The sequence below is a fragment of the Polypterus senegalus genome, chromosome 17 (assembly GCF_016835505.1).
Source record: "Polypterus senegalus isolate Bchr_013 chromosome 17, ASM1683550v1, whole genome shotgun sequence".
Classification (NCBI taxonomy): Eukaryota; Metazoa; Chordata; class Cladistia; order Polypteriformes; family Polypteridae; genus Polypterus; species Polypterus senegalus.
In genome coordinates, this window is record NC_053170.1 from 30309902 (window position 1) to 30332578 (window position 22677).

A 22677-nucleotide genomic window follows, 5' to 3' on the forward strand; every position below is an offset into this window, starting at 1 on the left:
GCACCTGCAGTAGTATTTAAGAGAATAACGCGGTGTAAAATGCTGGTATCTTGGATAACCTTGGAAGAACAAAGTCCTCATTTGCGTTGTCAAGGAAAATATTGTGATGGAAGGAAATCTCTTGCACTAGTGGATGGATAAGGAAAGAAGAAAGCCCACCAGACGTGCACTATATTTGGAGGCTGCTTCAGCAGGAGACTGCATAGCTTAAAAGAGCAGGACAATCCCTAGCATTTGAAGTTAATATGTTTGCACTAAATGCCCTACTACAGTATCATTTTACCCCCTCAATCCAGCGCCTTGACTACCACTGAAACTCGTTCTGTTAGTTTCGTGTATTTTCCTTTATTCATTATTCAGATTTTAATTACAATAAAAAGACCGTATGCTATGCATTTCATAAAATCCTTACTGTAGTGCTTTTTATATATATATATATATATATATATATATATATATATATATATATATATATATATATACATACACACACTCTCACTGGACACTTTATTAGGTATACCTTGCTAGTACCAGGTTGGATCCCCTTTCGCCTTCAGAACTGTTGTAATTCTTCATGATACAGATTCAACAAGTTGCTGCAAACATTCCTCAGGAATTTGGGTCCATATTGACATGGTAGCATCACGGAATCATTGCAGATTTTCCGGCTGCACATCCATGATGTGAATCTCCCATTCAATCAAATCCCAACGGTGCTCTAATGGATTGAGATCTGGTGACTATGGAGGCCATTTGAGTACCATGAACTCATTGTCATGTTGAAGAAACCAGTTTGAGATGATTTCAGCTCTGTGACGTGGTGTATTAATTATCCTGCTGGAAGTAACGATCAGAAGATGGGTACACTGCGGTCATAAAGAGATGGATATGGTCAGCAACAAGACTCAGGTAGGCTGTGGCATTTAAGTGATGATCATTTGATACTGAGGGGCCCAAAGCGTGCCAAGAAAATATCCCGCACACTATTACACCACCACCACCAGCCTGAACAGTTGATACAAGGCAGGATGGACCTATGCTTTCATGTTTTGATGCCAAATTCTAACTCTGCCATCCAAATATTGCAGCAGAAATCAAAAGTAATCAGACCAGGCAACATTTTTCCAATCTTCTGCTAAATGTAGACTCAGTTACCTGTCCTTAGCTGACAGGAGTGACACCCGGTGTGGTCTCCTGCTGCTGTAGCCCATCAACTTCAAGGATTGATGAGTTGAGTACTCAGAGATGCTCTTCTCCATACCTCAGTTGTAACGAGTGGTTATTTGAATTACTGTTGCCTTTCTATTAGCTTGAACCAGTCCTGCCATTCTTCTCTAACCTCTGGCATCAACAAGGCATCTTTACCCAGAGAAATAACACTCACTGGATATTTTTCCTTTTTTGGACCATTCTCTGTAAACCCTTCAGATGGCTGTGCATGATAATCCCAGCAGATCTGAAGTTTCTGAAATACTTAGACCAGCCTGTCTGGCACCAACAACCATGCCACATTAAGAGTCACTTAAATCACCTTTCTTCCCCATTCCAATGCTCGGTTTGAACTTCAGCATGTTGTTTTGACAATGTCTACAGGCCTAAATGCACCGAGATACTGCCATGTGATTGGCTGATTAGGAATTTGTAATACCAAGCAGTTGAAAAGGTGTGCCTAATAAAGTGTCCAGTAAGTGCACATACAGTTTTCTTGAGCTACTGGGAGGGAAGGGAGAAAAGAAATTAAGTACATTATCTAAATTAAACTTGGAGTAAGGTTAAAATGCTTGGGAGGGGTACACGCACAAACATACACACACATGCTCTATGTGTATAACTTAACATACAATATTCATCCATTATCCAAATATTCTCAGACATAATGAGCAAAAACTGAGCAAACTGGAAAAAAAATATGAATTCCAGTTTCCACTTTGGGATACTAATGAATGAATGAATGATAAAGTGTCTGGTGAATATATATTTATATATATATATATATATATTTTATATATATATATAATACAACACACACACATACTTTATTGTGTAAAAGACAGCATTGTGCAAGATGAGGAATACCACTGGCATTTTTTATGTATTGAATAAAATACTTGCTTTTAAACTTAAATTTTTTTTTTTTTAATCGAATCAATTAAGTGAAGTAGTAATCAAGCAAGTGATTGGTAAGTTTTCTGTAAAACTCTTTTAAAGGTTTAAAGTTATATTAGTAGACAAAATTCAGCATCAGTAATATTACTACCATTGACTGGGATAAGTAGAGCAGATAGCTGAGGCTTCATTCATAGAGAATCTGGAGTGGTGTTACAGTGGGACATTAGTCAGTTAGTCATTTTCTAACCCGCTTAATCCTGAACATGGTCGTTGGGGTGTGCTGGGGCCTATCCCAGCCAACATACAGCACAAGGCAGGAATAAATCCTGGGCAGAGACCTTATTCCATCGCAGAGTGAAAACACACCCAAGCACAATCATACACTAGGGCCAATTTAGAATTGTCAGTTCACCTAATCTTGGACATATTCACTTCATAATGTGTTCTTGAGCCTAGTTCTGTTGACTTTCTTAACTGCACACCATCACCATGAATGAATTATTACACTGTGTTACTATAGGTTTTCTTTTTTTAATATACAAAAGTATAAAACTGCTTTCAGTTGGTTGGTAAAGCAGTCTGTGATAGAATTACTTACCTAAAGTAAAATGTAGGTGAACCCCAGTATACTAATGTTAGCACTATATTTGAATGATTTGACACATTTTATTAGATGCTTACTAATTAAAGACAGTCTTCTGTATGTTTTTGAAGACCACACACTAAAAATGTATTTGATTTCACATCACTTACCTATGAGTATTGGAGATGAACAAGCTGACTCCACTGTACTAGCAGGCAGTTGATTCGATGACATGCCCAGCGAGAAGGCACTAGGAGTAGTAGTAATGGTAGAGGTAGTAGTGTGCTATGCAATTTCTTCAAAACTTTAGCAGTTTCTTCTATGTGAAAAATATCAGCTCAGTGAAATTGTTGATTAGCTGAAAATATTGTGGGTGCTGATCGACATGGTGATGACATAAATCTGGTTTTTAAGAAAGTAATCCATAATTTCAGTATTCTACAAATGAGATAACTATTGCCACTGCAGTTCTGTACAAAATAGATAAATTCACTGTCTTCTTCATAGAATACCTTTTAATATACTATATATATACTAATATATTAGGTAAAGATGCAAAATGAAAAGGCAGGTGTTCTGGGAAACATAACAACAACAACAACATTTATTTATATAGCACATTTTCATATAAAAAAGTAGCTCAAAGTGCTTTACATAATGAAGAAAAATAAAAGACAAAATAAGAAATTAAAATAAGACAATATTAGTTAACATAGAAAAAGAGTAAGGTCCTATGGCCATGAAAGACAGAAAAAACAAAAAAAAACTCGAGACGGCTGGAGAAAAAAATAAAATCTGCAGGGGTTCCAGGCCACGAGACCGCCCAGTCCCCTCTGGGCATTCTACCTAACATAAATGAAACAGTCCTCTTTGTGTTTAGGGTTTAGGACGCTCTTGATGATGATGGTCATGCAGACTTCTGGCTCTTAATCCATCACTGTTGGAACATCACGGTGCTTTGAGTTGCGCCACCACCAAAAAGACACCGGAAAAAGAAACAGAAGAGAGAGTAGGGGTTAGTACAGCCACCATGAATAGTTATTATAATAAATTGGATATACAGAGTATCAGGATTAAATTACAGTGAGGTTATGAGAAGGCCATGTTAAAGTAATGTGTTTTCAGCAGTTTTTTGAAGTGCTCCTCTGGCGAATTCCTATAGGCAGGCTATTCCAGATTTTAGGTGCATAACAGCAGAAGGCCGCCTCACCACTTCTTTTAAGTTTAGCTCTTGGAATTCTAAGGAGACACTCATTTGAGGATCTGAGGTAATGATTTGGAATATAAGGTGTCAGACATTCCGATATATAAGATGTGGCGAGATTATTTAAGGCTTTATAAATCATAAGCAGAATTTTAAAGTCAATCCTGAATGACACAGGTAACCAGTGTAGTGACATCAAAACTGGAGAAATGTGCTCAGATTTTCATTTCCTAGTTAGGATTCTAGCAGCTGCATTCTGCACTCGTTGCAAACGATTTATGTCTTTTTGGGTATTCCAGAGAGGATTGCGTTACAGTAATCTAGTCGACTGAAAACAAACACGTGAACCAATTTCTCAGCATCTTTCAGTGATATAAGAGGTCTAACTTTTGCTATGTTTCTTAAATGAAAAAATGCCGTCCTAGTGATCTGATTAATATGCGATTTAAAATTCAGATTACAGTCAACAATTACCCCTAAGCTTTTTACCTTTGTCTTGACTTTTAATCCTAATGTATCCAGTTTATTTCTAATAGCCTCATTGTATCCGTTATTGCCAATTACTAAGATTTCAGTTTTCTCTTTATTTAGCTTGAGAAAATTACTATTCATCCATTCTGAGATACAAGTAAGACATTGTGTTAGTGAATCAAGAGAATCGGGGTCATCAGGTGCTATTGATAAATACAGCTGTGTGTCATCAGCATAGCTGTGGTAGCTCACGTTGTGCCCTGAGATAATCTGACCTAACGGAAGCATGTAGATTGAGAAGAGCAGCAGACCCAGGATAGAGCCTTGTGGAGCATCATATTGGATATCATGTGACTTTGAGTTGTAATTACCACAACTAACAAAGAATTTTCTCCCTGTCAGGTAGGATTCAAACCAATTTAAGACATTGCCAGAGAGGCCCACCCATTGACTAAGGCGATTTTTAAGAATATTATGATCAATGGTGTCAAATGCAGCATTCAGATCTAAGAGGATGAAAACAGATAAATGGCCTCTGTCTGCATTACATAGAAACACTTCCAAATAGAAAATGGTTTTCCTCTTTCTTTAAAGATTGTAACATTATTACCTCTTACAAATGTTGCAAATGTATTTAAAAAAAATTGTTGATCTTCATATTTTAGAGACCCAAGATCCTAACACCAATGCTACTGAGCAGAAAGACCAACAACAGAGGGTAGGGGCTCCTCCGCTTGAGCCAACTGTGTCTATACAGGTACATTAAGCATTTATGTTGTAATATCAACCATCTATTTATTCCTGTGGTTTATATGTACAAGTTTGCAAAAGGTCTTACTTTTTTGTGCTGACACTTAATTTATTCCTTCCAGCTGGATTCTGATTCTGAAGGTGAAAAAACGCCTCAACCAGTTTCTAAAATTACACTGGCAGAAAAGGCCAAGCCACTGATGAACAGTAGCACATCTAATTTGCAGTCTGGAAGTACAGTAAGCCTAGACATGTTTGTTTAGCTATTTACAGTAAATATATTATTTTATGTCGCGCTCGCAAAAGTATGTGGGTAACACTGTAGAAGAGAGTTACGTAGGTAAATGCATTAATCATTAGTGAAGTTTTTAACAAAACCTTAACAAATGGCTTTAATTGGTTTTAAAGAAACATACACATTGATAATATCAATGCTTTAAAATAGGGTATTCCAAAGTGCATGTGTTATCTGCTTACTGTTAAAAGCAATGATTAGTTATTTACTGATGAGTGACTAGTAGATGTACACTTCAGCAAGCCCTTGAATTCCCTATTCTAAATTTTTTAATAAAAAGTCCTAGTCCCTTATTTTATGTTAAGTTTATTTCTGAACGTATTGGTATTACTTAACTATTGGCACATGTTTAAGTTGCCATCAGGAGAAACCTGCTTATGTACAGTTCTCAAGGTCTTATTTACTTACCAATGTGCATATACAGTATATTGTGCAGTATCCAGGAACCATGCTGTAGCAGTTTCACTTCATTAATAGCTGTCGTTTTATCTCTCTTTCAGCTCAGTGGCAGCATGATGAGTTTGTTTAGCTCTGGAGAGTTTGGTACCTTGGAGGTAAAGGGCAGCATACTTTTTGCACTGCATTATGACCAATCCAAAGAGGAGCTCCATATTGAGGTAGCCCGCTGCCAAGATTTGGCTGAGGCCAAGAAACAAAGATCTGACCCGTGAGTTTGCCTTGAATGTCTAATAACTTAAAACGACAAAAGAAAAGTAGCCATTAAGTAAGTTTTGCTCAAGGTTACAATAAAATCACAACGATGAGTGTGGTTCAATACAGAATGACAGAGGGCAAGAAACCTTTACAGTTACATGGAATGGTCTGAAATATTATTTTAATACAGAAAGCCTCAGAGAACTGTTTGTTTATGGGGTGTTATTGCTGGTTCCTCTCAAATAATAAATGTGCTGCTTAGGTTGATTGGTAACTCGGAATTGTCCTACTGTGAATGAGTTGAGTGGGTCTTTGACTAATTTCTGCCTTACATCTCCTTCTGTTGTGATAGTGGATGGAGTAAGCAGGTTACAAGAATTTTTTCTTGTACCAAATGAAAATGAAATGCTACAATATAGGATTTGCAGTGCTTTTTAGAGCGTCATTCCTGCTATATTTTTAATACTCTGACATTTATTGTCAATATTTAGTGTTGTTTTAATAATGCCAGTTAGTAGCCAAAAACCCAAATGTTGAAATCCTGCATAAAAAGGGCATATGTGTGAGAATAAGCAGAATCCTTGTACACCTGGCAAGGCTTATTTGAATGATGCTTTGCATAAATTGTGTCCAGCTGATATTATCATAAAAACAGAAACTACAAAACAAAAGCATACACATTAAGAGATTCAAAGAATGCAGATTGTCATCATTAGTCCCATATAGTAATATTAAATATTATTTTAATTGCACTAAGGAGACCAGGGTTCATGTCCCGGGTCCTTCCTGTATGGAGTTTACATGTTCTCCCTGTGTGAGTTTCCTCTGGTTGCTCCAGTTTCCTCCCACAGTCCAAAGACATGCAGGTTAGGTGAATTGGCGATCCTAAATTGTCCCTAGCATGTGGTTGGCGATAATGTGTCTGTGTGTGTGTGTGCGTGTGTGTGTGTGTGTATGATTGCCCTGTGATGGACTGGTGCCCTATCTAGGGTTTGTTCCACCCTTGTGCACAATGGAAGTGGATTAGAAAATGACTGACTGACTAATATATAATATAAATAATGTAATTTGTAATATTAATATTATTACTATATGTATCAATATTAAAAAATAATATTGTATTTTTTTAATCTATTATATCTATAGTTTACCACAAACTTGAAAACAAAATTGTAGGGCCTTTGAACTTTAGAGCAGAATTTTAAATATTTTGAAAATGTTTAACATCTAATGTCAAAGCTGGCTAAACTGATTTATTATGCAGTGGATATGAAAAACAGCACCTTTTTTGAAATTTGAGCCTTTGTTGATGTAAATGTTAAAATCAAAACACATTTTTTCACCTTTAGTCATATATTTTATATATATATATATTTGAAAAAGGTAATTTTAGGGATCAATAATTGAAAATAAAAAAACTACTCTTTGATGTACAAATGTCAAACTTTGAGAGGGTTTGAATCAAAGACAGAGGAGAGGAGACTGGCATGTCTATCTAAGGTGTAGAGATAAAATGGTATAGAATGCCACCTCTATGAGCTTCATGTCACACTGTTAGGTAGCTGAATGGGGACACTCTCATGTATCTGGGGCGGAGCCACACAGGCTGACCAATGGGAAAGATCAACTCATATGTGTGCAGACTGCTAAGCAGCAACAGTGCAGTTTGTTTTTATTAAAAGTAAGCATCACAATACAGAACCCAATTTGATGTCTGAGTGACATTAACCTCACATTAGCCTACACTTCGGCCCGTCTGTTGAGGATAAGGTGATGGAAAGCATTGGGTCCACAGAAGGTGTGTAGAAATGGTTTTTCCAGAGACTATTGTTGAAAGACATACTTATCACCAGCACTTGACATCATGTTTGTTCCAGAGCCATGTCTGTTTTGTGAAACAGTTACATTATTAAGGGCAGATTTAGTAGATATTAGATGATGTAAATCCTGACCACTGTTAGTGCAGTAGATAGATAGATCGAGAGATAGATACTTTATTAATCCCAAGGGGAAATTCACATAATCCAGCAGCAGTATACTGATACAAAGAAACAATATTAAATTAAATAGTAATAAAAATGAAAAGAATTAAGATAAAATTAATGTTCGCATTTACTCCCCTGGGTGGAATTGAAGAGTCGCATAGTGTGGGGGAGGAATGATCTCCTCAGTCTGTCAGTGTCAAAAGTCTGTCACTGAAGCTACTCCTCTGCCTGGAGATGATCCTGTTAAGTGGATGCAGTGGATTCTTCATGATTGACAGGAGTTTGCTTAGTGCCCGTCGCTCTGCCACAGATGTTAAACTGTCCAACTTTACTCTTACAATAGAGCCTGCCTTCTTAACAAGTTTGTCCAGGCGTGAGGCGTCTTTCATCTTTATGCTGCCACCCCAGCACACCACCGCGTAGAAGAGGGCACTCGCCACAACCGTCTGGTAGAACATCTGCAGCATCTTACTGCAGATGTTGAAGGATGCCAACCTTCTCAGAAAGTATAGTCTGCTCTGAGCTTTCTTACATAGAGCATCAGTATTGGCAGTCCAGTCCAATTTGTCATCCAGCTGCACTCCCAGATATTTATAGGTCTGCACCCTCTGCACACAGTCACCTCTGATGATCACAGGGTCCATGAGGGGCCTGGGCCTCCTAAAATCCACCACCAGCTCCTTGGTCTTGCTGGTGTTAAGGTGTAAGTGGTTTAAGTCGCACCATTTAACAAAGTCTTTGATTAACTTTCTGTACTCCTCCTCCTGCCCACTCCTGATGCAGCCCACAATAGCAGTGTCATCAGCGAACTTTTGCACGTGGCAGTATATACCATAGTACAAAAAGATCTTGTTAAGTAAAACTCAAATTGTCCACACACAGAGTCAGCCTAAAGTAGTACCTACAGTGACAAACAAACCACCTAACTACCTTGTCCAACAAACCTAAAAGAAACATTGTTTGTACACAGAATATGGTATCACACTGTTTTATAAAGCTGAGCAGCTTCTTTCCTTAACCCCATTCAGTCATGTGACATAATGTTTAGTTATGTATCAGTTACATATGAAAAGGCTCATGTGTATCACTTCTAAAGGGGTTATTCTATCAGCTTTAGTTTTAAAGGGCCAGCTCTATTCAGGTACAGAGCACACTGATATAGAGTCAGTTTAAAGCTGGCGATTGATAGATCATATAGAGTACATTAAAGGTTTAGAAAGAAGCAGAAGTGCCTGGAGTAAACCTTCACGTTCAGTCAGAGAATAAGCAGTCTTCATATAGACAGTTCCTGGGTAGGGATTTGTACACACGAGTCTGGAATTATGAGACTCTAACGCTAAAAATGTCACCACCATGGTGTCCTTCAGATTATGAATCTATATGAAGTATGAAAAACCAGGACAGTTGAACAAATAAATCATTTTACAATCTATCTCCACATTACTTTTCAAGTAATAAATATGTGTATCATTATTTATTGTTACTGCTGTGGCCAGGAGTTACAACTGGGTACCCAGTCTTCTTAATGTTGCTAAAAAGCTTCTGGCCAAACAGCATTCTTCAGTACCACTTATTCGGCAGCACAAGACGGAAGTGGTGGAACTGATGGAGGAAGGAGGGCGGGGCTGCCATCTAGTGATCCACGGGAGATAATGCCCATTTGCACACTCTTTCCCCTGGCCTTGCATTATAAAGGTGTCCCAGCAAGGTAAGGATGCCGGCTGCCTGACACAACACACACAAACCAGGGCCAATTTAGTGTTGCCATTCCACCTAACCTGCATGTCTTAGGACTGTGGGAGAAAACCAAAGCACCCAAACCTCAGTTTCCTTGTTTTGAGAGAACAGCACTACCACTACACCATCATATCACTGTTTTAAATGCAATGTTTAAATTTGTAGAAGCTTCAGATTAATGGCTTTTCCTTGTAGTATCTTTTATGTGAATGTCTTAAGTTTCTAAAATAACAGCTCAACTGATGTGATGTAGATTTTACCGGTTGTTTCTTTTTAAGTTTGAGTATATTTGTTCAGTTAGAATTCCAGTGGAGATTGTCTAAGTTACTTTATTGGATTATAAATTATTCAGCCATTACAGAACATTGGAATTTGTCATTGGAATTCATGAGGTAAAATAATCACACAGCCAACATTATACCTGGTGCACCACATACTGTTGAGTGAGCACTTTTCTTGTTTGGCACCTGATGTCACATTTTTTTCAATATGCTTGACCAATATAAGTAACCTTGGATTTTTGACTCCACAATCAGTCAATACTAATATACTCTAATGTTCATTTTATTGTGTAATCCTGGTCAATATATATGTTCTCATGGAATGATACACTTAAAAGTAAGACTATGCTTTAAAGAGTGGCAGAGTACAAATGCTCGGGTCTAGGAAATTTACTACTGGTTGTGAGCAGAGTTGTGGGAAGTGTCTTAGGCTATATAATTCTTTCTAGTGATATTTGAGTTGTATTCTTTGGAGCTTTGGTGACACTTTTTATGTTCATTTGAGTAATACATGTGTTTGAAATTACAGCTATGTGAAGAGTTACCTGCTCCCAGACAAATCATCTCAAAGCAAGAAAAAGACCTCCATTAAGAAAAAGACTGTTAATCCCACCTACAATGAGACCCTTAAGGTATATGAATTTTCCTTCTAGTTTTCAGCTGAAAGCAAATGACCATTTTACACTGTTCATGACAAATATAAGGATAATTTTCCAAACTATTTATAACTTCTTTCCACCTATAACAGACAAAAGTAATTCCGTTTATAATGTAAGATTTTGTCTTCTTACACAAAACTAGTAGAATACGTTTTAGGTGCATTTGTATATAATGTGATAGGAACCTACTGTGGTCGCTATCTATAGTCTACATGAAATAACTCAGCTCCCTGCTGATTTTTTATTTATTTGGACATTCATTTTTTTAAGAAAATTATTGAAAAAGTTAAGTTTTCATTATGCTTTCTCAAATACAGTGTGCTGTATAAAGTTTTGATATTTTTAAACTTCCCATAGAAAAACATTTTCAGATTCTCAGACTTGCCCATCTTAAGACATAGTAACAGTCCATCCAATTTCAATTACTTTTTAGTATTTGGGTGTTATACCATGTTAGCCATTATGAATGTAGAGAGAAGTCAAGCAAAATGACACGTTTTATTGGCTAATTAGAAAGATTACAATATGCAGGCTTTCGAGGCAACTCAGGTTCCTTCTTCAGGCAAGATGTCAAGATAATCTTTGCCTGAAGAAGGGGCCTGAGTTGCCTCAAAAGCTTGCATATTGTAATCTTTTTAGTTAGCCAATAAAAGGTGTTATTTTCCTTGACTTTCCAATTACTTTTTTATTAATTTTCATTTACTTTAAGAGAGAAATTACTTCAACTTGTTTTTTTATATTTACATCTTGTGCTCAGTCAATCACTGCTTAGAGCAAAACAGTGAAGCAGCTACAGGAGAGGGTGCTCTGTTTGATATGCTAGCTGTAAAAACAGCTTCTGAGGCCTTGGAGTAGCCTGCACAAACCTCTGTCACAGCAGCTCACTTCTCCTAGGGGTTAAATGATATAATCATCTGACACAGAACCTAACTTCTACAAGTTATTCATGAGCATTAAAGTTAGAAATTCAAGGTGCCTAACTTATGTAGAAATGAATGAAAGAGGAAACAGGCTCCATAATCATGACTTGTTGACTCTTTATATATTCCCATTATACTAAAACAAGCTCACAGTTACATTGTCTTTGGATCATAATGATTTAATATTTCTCTGACACTATAATTTATTGGCAGAGCACCACAATGATCTGCTATCTATTATAGTTGGATGTAACTAACAATTTTATCTTGAGATTTCAACACAGATTGTAAATGTCCATTAGCTACCTCTTGAAAAACATTATGGTTATGAAATTTGAACTACATCTGTCCATAGCACTCAACAGCCAACAACTAACAATACCAAATCACTTGACTTGGGATCTGCAGCTCATGACATTTCAGCCCAGCCTACTTGGGTTCCATTTTTAAGCACACATCTTGTGAGATGATATTAAAGAATAAACAGTACTAATAATCTACTAATACATGTAGTCACTTTCTGTTATCACTGCTGTTTTTTAATATGACTAACTTTTACAAAAATATGTGATAAACAAAATTGTGATTTCTAACTCTAGGATGAAGTGAACTTTTAAAACAGTTACCCAAGTCTCCAAATGCACTTGGATATTATGCCATAAGTGCATTTTCTTACTTGTTTTGTTACTATTGTTTTTTGTCTTGGTTACTGCACATACATTCAGAGTAAAGTACAGTACAACTCTGTAGGGTTAGTAAGCTGTCAGCAAATAACAGTATTTCAACCAGAGAAGGTGCCTAAATAAGACGTTGCACACTTAATATATCACTGCAGTCTGTCAGTATTACAGTATTATCACATCACATCATCTTAATTTATTCAGATGTACAGAATTTTTAGTAAAATCATTTTACCAATCCTAGAAGCTGCTATTTCTTGCACAGAATATTCCACTGCTTATGCCACAATAGTGCATTTTCAAAGAGATTTTCTGTTTTTTCAACAGTATAAAATAAAAATGCTGGATCTCAGAACACGGATTCTCAACCTCTCCGTATGGCACAGCGAATCCTTGGGACGCAATATCTTCTTGGGGGAGGTGGAAGTGCCTCTGGCAAATTGGGATACCAAAGACACTCAGCCTAACTGGTACAATCTACATCCACGAGTGAGTTAACATGTTTAAGTTTGCATTTTGTCTTTCTTATGTAATTTCTAATGTTTGTAAATTTTATTTCTGTGTTTACACATCTTTCCTGAAATTGGCTATAAAGCTGTAAATGTTTATTTGAAATTTTGCAGTAGCAAAATAAGTCTGGCAATTATGACTTCAGAAGTGGATTAAATATATATGTATTTGCAATATTTATAGCATTTAATTGTTTTTTGCATGTTTAAGATATTTAACTAATGTTTCTTCAGTTGAAATGTTTTAATACTATTAACTTTTCATAATTTTCTAAACAATAAACATGCAGATACAAATGTCTCCGGATGCCATTAGATGCAGAGGAAAGATCTCACTGTCGCTGAAATTTATGCCTGCTGGTCCAGGAGGTAAATAATCATGTTTTATACTACAGTAGATATTTCTGTTTTGCCCTCAAGATACAGATAATTTTCAGAATATGTCTTTTCATTGCTAAATGCTTTTTTATATATTCAGACATCTCATGTTTTAATCAGGTACTTTAGTGATTGTTTGTCCTCAGAAATATCATTAACAGAACAGGTACAACACATGTCAAAACACTCAAGTTTATTCTCTTGTGTACATAGTACTTGTACCTGTGTATTAAAGGAATGCTTCACCCAAAAATATGTTATATGTTATTTTTATATGTTATTTACACAATTGTAGTAATGGTCAAGAAAAAAATGTAAGGTCATATTTTTATGTAGAACAGAAGCAAAAAATCATGCTGAAAAAGAAGACTGAGAGATAGTTATGTTCTTGACACAATATGCTTCTCTGGTCACCAACACTGAACAAATGGCAAACAATATTCAAAATGTCAGTGAAAAAAATCTCAATTTACTCATCTCACCTATTCCATAAGTCAGCTATCTAGTCATCACATGTTCCCAACATACCAAAAACAACTATTTTGGCTAAAATATTATTAAATTAACTAAGAAAATCTCTTGTGAACAACTGTGGCGCATACTCAAACAAGAATAAAACTGAAGATCTAAAATCCCACAAACTTCCTTCCTCCACCACACATACACACAAATCCCATAGACATTAGTCCTTCCTAGTAATAACTCCTTCATTGGCCACCTTTGTGCACCATGTCAGTCAGCATTGCAGATTGTGGTCTAAGAGAGGTGAGTGTTTTGGAAAGAAACGCAAGTGAAACTATTATGAAACAGAAAGTACAGTTGTCATCCACAGCATCAAAACAGCTTTGACTTTCGAGGCATGGACTCCACAAGACCTCTGAAAGTCTCCTGTGGTATCTGGAACCAAGACATTAGCAGCAGATCCTCCATGGATCTGTTTTGTTTTTCTGGCCCGTGCCACAGATTCTCGATCAGATGCAAATCTGAGGAATTTGGAGGCCAAGTCAACACCTTTAACTCTTTGTGATGTTCTTCAAAAATTCCTGAACAATTTTTGCAGTCAGGTATGGCGCATTATCCTGCAGAAAGCAGCCCCTACATCATAGAATATCATTGCCATGAAGGGGTGTGCAATGTCTGCAGCAAATTTTAGGTAGGTGGTATGTGTCAAAGTAACATCCACATGAATGCCCGTATCCAAGGTTTCCTAGCTTCCAGCATCCAGCCCCCTCGACATAGTACCACCACGTCTCTTAGTGGAAGCCTTTGACGTGTTGGGCCCATCCTTACTAGCGATTATAAATGATTCTTTTAGTTCGGGGGTTGTGCCTTCATTTTTTAAACATGCTGCAGTCCGTCCCTGTCTAAAAAAGGCAGAATTAGATTCTGGAGTTTTAGCCAATTTTCGTCCAATTTCCCAACTGCCATTTCTGGCTAAAATTCTAGAAAGAATTATTTATAATCAATTGGTTAATCACCTTAACTCCAATAATTTATTTGAGATCTACCAGTCTGGCTTTAGGCATTATCATGGTGTTGAAACGGCACTCCTGAAAGTGTTCAACGACATCTCTCTTATTACTGACTCAGGTTTTGCGGCAGTCCTTGTCCTCCTTGACCTGTCCACTGCCTTTGACACCATTGACCATGAAATATTGCTGTTACGGCTCGAACATCTTGTTGGGCTTAAAGAGGCTGCTGTCAACTGGTTCAGGTCATATTTAAATGGTAGACAGTTTTCAGTGACTTTAAATTCCTCTTTTTCATCTACTGCTCCTCTTAAATATGGTGTTCCTCAGGGATCCATTTTTGGTCCTATTTTGTTCTCTATATACCTTCACCCTATTGGAGCGATTTTTAGGAAATTTAACATTTCTTTTCACTGCTATGCTGATGATACTCAGGTTTATATTCCTGTCTGCAACTCTGCAACAAATCAACTCCACAACTGTCTGTCTGACCTAAGATCCTGGATGGCTAATAATTTTCTTGATCTAAATCAAAATAAAACGGAGGTGCTTATAGTGGGTCCATCAGCTAAAGCCCAAATTGGTCTTGGACTTCTCGGCTCTTTCTCTGTCTTTTCCAAACCTCAAGTCCGCAATCTAGGTGTTATTTTTGATAGTAACCTCTCTTTTGAGAAACAAGTAAATTCTGTAGTCAAGAGTTGCTTTTTCCAACTTCGTCTATTAGATAAGATAAAGCTTTTTTTTATCTTCTGCGGATCTTGAGAAAGCTACTCATGCTTTTATTTTTTCTTTCCTCGATTACTGCAACTTGCTGTATTCTGGGATTAGCAAATCTCTGATTCACAGGTTACAGCTGGTCCAAAATGCTTCCGCTCGCTTTCTGGTTGGGGCGAGAAAGTCTGACTCTGTTTCTCCTATTTTAGTTTCTTTACACTGGCTGCCTGTCAGCTTTCGAATTGATTTTAAAATCTTGCTGCTAGTTTTTAAATCTTTACATGGGCTTGCTCCTGCCTATTTATCTGAATTGTGTGTTTTACACCAGCCATCCAGAGTGCTTAGATCTTCTGTTCAGTTGTCTCTGGTTGTCCCTCGTACCAAGTGTAAAACCAAGGGGGACACGGCCTTTGCAGCTGCTGCTCCTCGCCTGTGGAACTCTTTACCTCATCATATAAAGGAGTCGTCTACAATTGAACTGTTCAAAACAAGGTTAAAAACTCATTTCTATTCACTTGCATTCCGTGGCCTTCAGTAATACTGATGGTTTCCTCTTTGTGATTATATAACATTATTTCTATTTATTATGTATCTTATTTTATGTTCATATACGTTATTACTATTTATGTTTTATTGTTTATTGTTTTTGTTTTTATTTTATTTTATTATTGTAAAGCACTTTGGCCGCAGCATTACTATGTTGTTTTAAATGTGCTATATAAATAAATTGACATTCCTAGCACATTGCCCAAAGCATCACACTGCCACCCACCAGCTTGTCTTCTTTCTATAGTACATCATGCTGCCATCTCTTTTTAGTTAAATGACATACATGCACCCAGCTGTCCACATGATGTAAAAGAAAATGTGATTCATCAGACTAGGCCACCTTCTTCCATTGCTCCATGGTTAAATTCTGATCCTCACATGCCCATTGTAGGCGCTTTCAGCGGTTGACAGGGGTCAGCATGGGCACTCTGAGTGGTCTGCCGCTACACAGTCCCATATGCTGCAAGCTGCAATGCACTGTGTGTTCTTACACCTTTCTGTCATGGCTGGAATAAAGTTTTTCAGAAATTTGTGCCCATGGTGCTCTTCTGTGGTATTGGACAAAACAGGCAATCCTTCACTCTCCATACGCAGGAATGAACCTTGTGCACCCATGACCCTGCCACTGGTTCATGGGTTGTCCTTCTTTAAAACACTTTTCGTAGGTATTAACCACTCTATACTGGGAACATCCCACATGACCTGCCATTTTGGAGATGCGCTGCCACAGTTGTCTAGCAGTCGCAATTTGGCCTTTGTCAGAGACGCACAGATTCTTACACTTGCCTATTCTTCCTGCTCTCTAAAACACAACCTTCAAGAACTGAATGTTCATGTGCTGCCATTACATCCCACCCCTTGACAGGCGCCTTTGTAATGAGATAATCGATGTTATTCACTTCACCTGACAGTGGTTTTAAGGTTATGGCTGATCAGTTTAGTTCTTGAATTTGTGAATATCTGAGACCTTTCAATAAGCAGGTCAATTCAGTGGTGCAGTTTTACCAACTACCATTTAAAAATCCAAAAAATACAGCATTGTGCTTTAACCACCAGCAAATTAGGGGAGAGGCGGGTCTTTCTTTAATTTAAAACCTCAATCCTTTTGAATGCGCTGCCTAACAGTTCATGAGGGGATTTTCCGGAAGTGGTTTATTTAACAATATTTAAGCAAACATATATTTGTGTGGGACATTGCGAGTATAGAACTAGATTATGTTACACAAGTAAGTAGATTTTTTTCATAGATGTTTTAATATTGTTTGCTGTTTGTACAGCACTGGTCCCCATAGATGCCTACACTTTTTTTCCTGATGGTGCTCTGTGCCCTATTAGTCTCTATTGTAAAGCACCAATGATGGCAAATGTTTTTTAAAAAAATTGTATAAAATGGAAAATACATATATAGTACTATGTTTTTGAAGAAATAACTTCAATTTGGAAAATATCAAACTTAAGCTTTAACTTAATGTAAAAACCTAAGAGCATACCTTTTACTGTATATGGTTTGCGGGATGCTACAAAATGTGAAATACATTGTGTTTAAATGTTTTATTTTTAAGACCATGCTTTTAGGGGAAAAGCATACTTTAAAAGTAAAACATAGTAGTTGTGATTTTAACAAGTTACGATAGAAATAAACACTTTACAAGTAATACCTGTAATGGAAAATTCACTGTTACAACATTGTCTGAGATCTGAGAACAATTAAAATAAATGTAAAATATAAGAAAACATTTTTATTAACATTAATTGTACATTTAATGTAATCACTTTGTAAATGGTTGTAAAGTTAAAATATACTGTAAGTAATTGACATTTAACTGCATTATGGGAAGTGGCTAATATTGTGGTCTCATTATTCCAATCACCTGGGTTTAAATCCCAGTCCAGTTGCACCTTTGCCTTTCAGTCATTCAGTCATTTTCCAACCCACTATATCTTAACACAGGGTCATGGGGGTCTGCTGGAGCCAATCCCAGTCAACACAGGGCGCAAGGCAGGAAGATAACCCAGGCAGGCTGCCGGCCCACCGCAGGGCACACACACACCAAGTACACACTAGAGACAATTTAGGATCTCCAATGCACCTAACCTGCATGTCTTTGGACTGTGGGAGGAAACCGGAGACGCAGACACGGAGAAAACATGCAAACCCCACTCGGGGAGGACCCGGGAAGCGAACTCGGGTCTCCTTACTGCGAGGCAGTAGCGCTACCACTGCGGCACCATGCGCCCTGCACCTTTGTGTGAAGCAGTTCCTTCTTCTTGAGTATGCATCTTTTAGCCTTTGAGAGTAATTAATGATACTTTTTAAATATTTAGTTGTGCAGCACATAAACTATGGTTGATGCCAATTAACAGTTTTCCGTCAGCTTGGCAGAAGCTGGAGACAGCCATGGGAAATTACAGCAGCCTGCTAACATGTCTGCATCTGCTACAACTAGTGCCCGGTCCATGAGATAATTTCATGTTATACATCATTTTTTATGTTACTGTTTGCTGCTGTATAGAATAGTTTCCCTTAATAATGAGGTGGACTATGCATTTATGGAGTTTCAGAATTCTTATTTTTCATGCTGTTTATGTTGTACAGTATTTATGTATCTCACATAAATCTTTTGTAGTGCCTTTGACTATATGTTTCCTTTCCAATGCAGCACTACACCTAATGTCCTTCTTCTCTCAGGAGAACAAATTACAATTAAAGACTAAATCTAAATTAGTAATTAATAGATTTGAAAATGTACTTTGCTGCCTTTTCCCCTTATCCATTTAAACCCATACCCCATTCTGAACAAGTGTAGGATGAATTGCACGTACAGTAGTAACATCTGAGCTCCAGCCTCTGTGACTGTGAATGTCTGGATTAACTGGGTTCCATAAGAGATGGATGGATAAACTTTCAGTTCAATTAGATTTTAATTCTTTAATTAGAATTGAATTCTATTCAAATTTTATATGGATGTTCTACAACTGATCACATGATTTAGTTCAAGATATTTTAATATAAATGAGTTATGTGACCTGCTATTAAATATTAGGTTCCGTGTAAATGTACAGTAGCCACTGTCTTATAACTCAGATTTCTAGCACACCAAAATGTTTAAACGCCTGTACTGTATCATGTTGTGCAACATGCATCAAACATATGGAATTCACTAGCTAATTGTATTTCTGTTTAGTAAAGCAACCCTTATATTAATGCAGGTAATGACTAATTCTGCAAACTGAGTGGTATTGTGTATTCCCCGTTTTCATGAGAACTTCCCCAAATAAGTGCTTTACACACATTCATGTCATTTGTGCTCCCAGATGCCATCTGCTGGTGAGCATGGTGAAGTACATTACAGTGGGAACAATATTTTTAACTTGTAGAGCCCTGTTTGCCGTGGCTTGACTTCTGCCATGCTTTGCTGCGTTGTATCAAGTATTTAACACTGTATTATATGCAGTGTAAAATTTAGATATGTTGTTAATCCATTTCCTATTGTGACTAATTTTATGTATTTGAACCTTTAATCTTCATTCTCATCAATTAAGCAAAATCATGTTCCATTGAACCAGCTTAAATCCAAGTTTCATTATTTAACAACATTGATGTCATCCATCACCTGATGGAGTCACTGCATTCTCCTGTTAATAATGCAGCTTTTGGGTTAAATTCAGCAGGGGCAGGCAGTCCTGTTTTTTTTAACTAAAAACCATTTCTTTTGATGAATGAAACATTGTATTTATTTAAATTTTGGTATCTGTTCTTGTTTCTTTCCAAAAAAATAATAATAAAGAGCTTACATTTCTTGACCAGCAAATGACTAACAAAATGAAAAAGTAGACTTCTATGAACTAAAATCAGGGCAGTAGCTGGTGTCTTTATGAATCTCATGTTATTCTTAATTTCTAAGAGAAAGCTACAGTTAGTCATCCATTTGAATAAAGAAGTTAAGAAACAGCAAGACTGATATTAAACTACTGTAAGATCCCTGCAGCATCTGTTGCCCTTCAGGACCAGAAATGGCCACCTTGGATATATATAGGTTGTTTTTTTGGGAACAGAATTTGTATAATGCTATGCAAAAATTATTGTTTAATATTTAATGCTGCCAATCTGTAGTCCGTTTTCATAATGTCTTACATGATGTTTCATTCTCTGTATTTAGAGTCTGGTTTTCTTCCGACTGGTGAACTTCATATTTGGGTGAAGGAAGCACAAGGCCTAGTGTCTACGCAAGGAGGTTCATTGGATTCTCTTGTCAAAAGGTTGGTATTTAGCAAACTCCACCTGAACCTAAATAAGGCCTCTGCTTACTTATTTTAATTTGCTGTGTAACACATAGCTTACATAGCACCTCTTGACTATAACAGGGGTGGGCAATGTCAGTGGCTGCAGGTTTTTGTTCCAACCCAGTTTTTTAATGAGAAGTCCATTATTGCTGATAAAGCTGTTATTGCTCAAGTGACATTTTGATGCTTCATTTTAGTGGTCTCACTTGTTAAGGTTGCCCACCCTTAATTGTTTATTTTAGCCTTAAACAGCTGCTTTGTGTTTTAATGGCTCCTCATTAGCAATAAGATGCAAATGGCAAAGGAGCCAGCAGTTCTCTATCTAAAGTTTTTCTATTCACACCTGTGTGGATCCATCATGCATAACGTGACCATTTATTTTTTTCCTCAAAACGGGAAATCTACTAATTTTTAAGAAATAGTATGTGTATTCAAGAAAACACATATTTCTTTATAGTTTTTATTTATTAATGAAAAGAACAGGAATGAACATGTGAAAATAAATAATTTATGTGGTCTTATATTTTTCTGAAGAACAAATTTGCTTAAGTATATTTGGTGTTGATTTCAAATAAGAATTAAATTTTTGGCAGGATTTCTTAAAATTTACTTTGGTAATTAACATTGCTTTAAGAACTGTGACTTGCATCTGTGTTTTTTTGATCATCCACAACTTATTCATAAGAGAAAAGATCCTTTCTACGGGTGCATTAGTGCGGGGAAGACATAAAATATATTCAATAATTATACGAAAGTTCATATGATTCAAATTATTGGTATGAAAGTGTTTGAACAATTGCACCCAACGACTTTCGGTTGAAACATTCCCAGTGTTCCATTCTGTCACTTTTTGCGGTGTAATGTAGTAAGAAATATGTGAATACTGTACTCATCAAATACTTCTGTATTTTGGTTACAATTAATAAATCCCCTTTCAATCAATACATCCATTACACTTTGAATTTCTTCCCACATAGGTATTTTGGTTCAATTCGCCCATTCAAATATTTCAATATATATTAATATAAGTCCACTGCTCCAAATATTCTTTACTTATTTTATAGAACTCAGCAGCTGTAGTTTTCATATATTCTTCGTCAACACAACTGCAGCCATTTTCTTGTAATTTTGCCATTAAATTACGAATGGAGTGGGGAAAAAACAGAGTACTTTGTTTCAAGGCCAAATTGTCTTTAAGTTGATTGCAGAAATACTCTGACCCTTGATCTTTAACACAGCTTGATGGAATGTTGCTGACTGTGCATGCATAAAAGCAAGCCATAATTCATAGTTAAGGTTTTCAAAAAAGGTTCTCAAAATGTCTGGACATTTATCGATACTCAAAAAGTAGTTTTTAAATGGCTTGTACAGTTTCAAAACTCTTTCAATAGCTGGCATAAGCACAAGCCACCTAGTTTTACTATAGCCTAGCAATTTCTGATACTCTGTGTCAACTTCATTACAAAATTCTTTAAGAGATTCCACGCGAACACTATAGATATAAAAATGTGAATCTATTTTCACAATAACGCATTCAAAGTCTACAGGTAGACAATCTGCAGCAGTTTTAATCGTGTTGTGAATTATGTGAGCTCCACATCCGATTCCTATCAATGTTCTTTTGATAGATAAATTTAGTTTTGCATAAACATTGTTGACGGCTCGTCTTTTCAATCTGCCAACATTGCAGTTAGTATTATCTCCACAAAATGCCACGACTTTTGAAGTCAAATTATTTTCTCTCAATACTTTCATTAGATAATTGACAATAACGTCTGATGTTTCGCCTGGTTGGTCTTGAATTTTCTAAAAGTTTGACTTGTGTGCCTTCGTATAGCAAAGCTCAGTATCGCTGGCACCCCCGTGGGCTACGCTACATTCTGTATGACACTTTTCACATCTGACATCCGATGGAGTACTTCTTTGCTTTATAAACGGGTACTTAGTTTGTAAGTTAACATTAAAAGTGCACTTGCGTGTAGGCATTGTTAAAATGAAGGGTTCACGTACAAGAAATTTAAATTGACTACAATAACGCACGTCGATAAAAAAAACAATAATCAATCCTCAAGAAAGATGCGCAAGCTGTCTACGCGTATTCACAACTGAGGAGCGCGCGAGCTAGCAGGCTTCTCACCGACTTGCATGTGTTTGTGTGTGACGTATTGCGCATGCGCCGTCATCACCCCATACTCGGTGATAACGTCGGATTTTTTGATATTTTGCACCTTTTTTGAAATTGTTACAGTGGATTGCTTTCTTTGTGAAAATGGGATATTTCGGCATCCCAAAGCTGTGCATGGGGACAACCGGATAGGCTACTTAAAAAACGGGATGGTCCCGTTCAAAATGTCTGTCATAAAAATTTGGCTTAATAAAACACTTAAGAGAAAAATGTGACAGACTGGAAATAATCCATTTTAGGCTTCAAATCATTTGGATGATA

At 36.8% G+C, this 22677-nt stretch overlaps 1 protein-coding gene across 1 annotated transcript in view; it reads left to right on the plus strand.

Annotated features, from left to right (window-relative positions):
* Window positions 1-22677, plus strand: part of sytl1 (synaptotagmin-like 1) — a 67180-nt gene that overhangs the window by 39110 nt on the left and 5393 nt on the right. The window contains exons 7-13 of the mRNA XM_039740244.1: window positions 5033-5124; window positions 5240-5356; window positions 5913-6079; window positions 10599-10701; window positions 12656-12817; window positions 13128-13206; window positions 20108-20207. Coding sequence (XP_039596178.1) covers window positions 5033-5124; window positions 5240-5356; window positions 5913-6079; window positions 10599-10701; window positions 12656-12817; window positions 13128-13206; window positions 20108-20207 — 820 coding nt within the window. The remainder of the gene's footprint in view (window positions 1-5032; window positions 5125-5239; window positions 5357-5912; window positions 6080-10598; window positions 10702-12655; window positions 12818-13127; window positions 13207-20107; window positions 20208-22677) is intronic.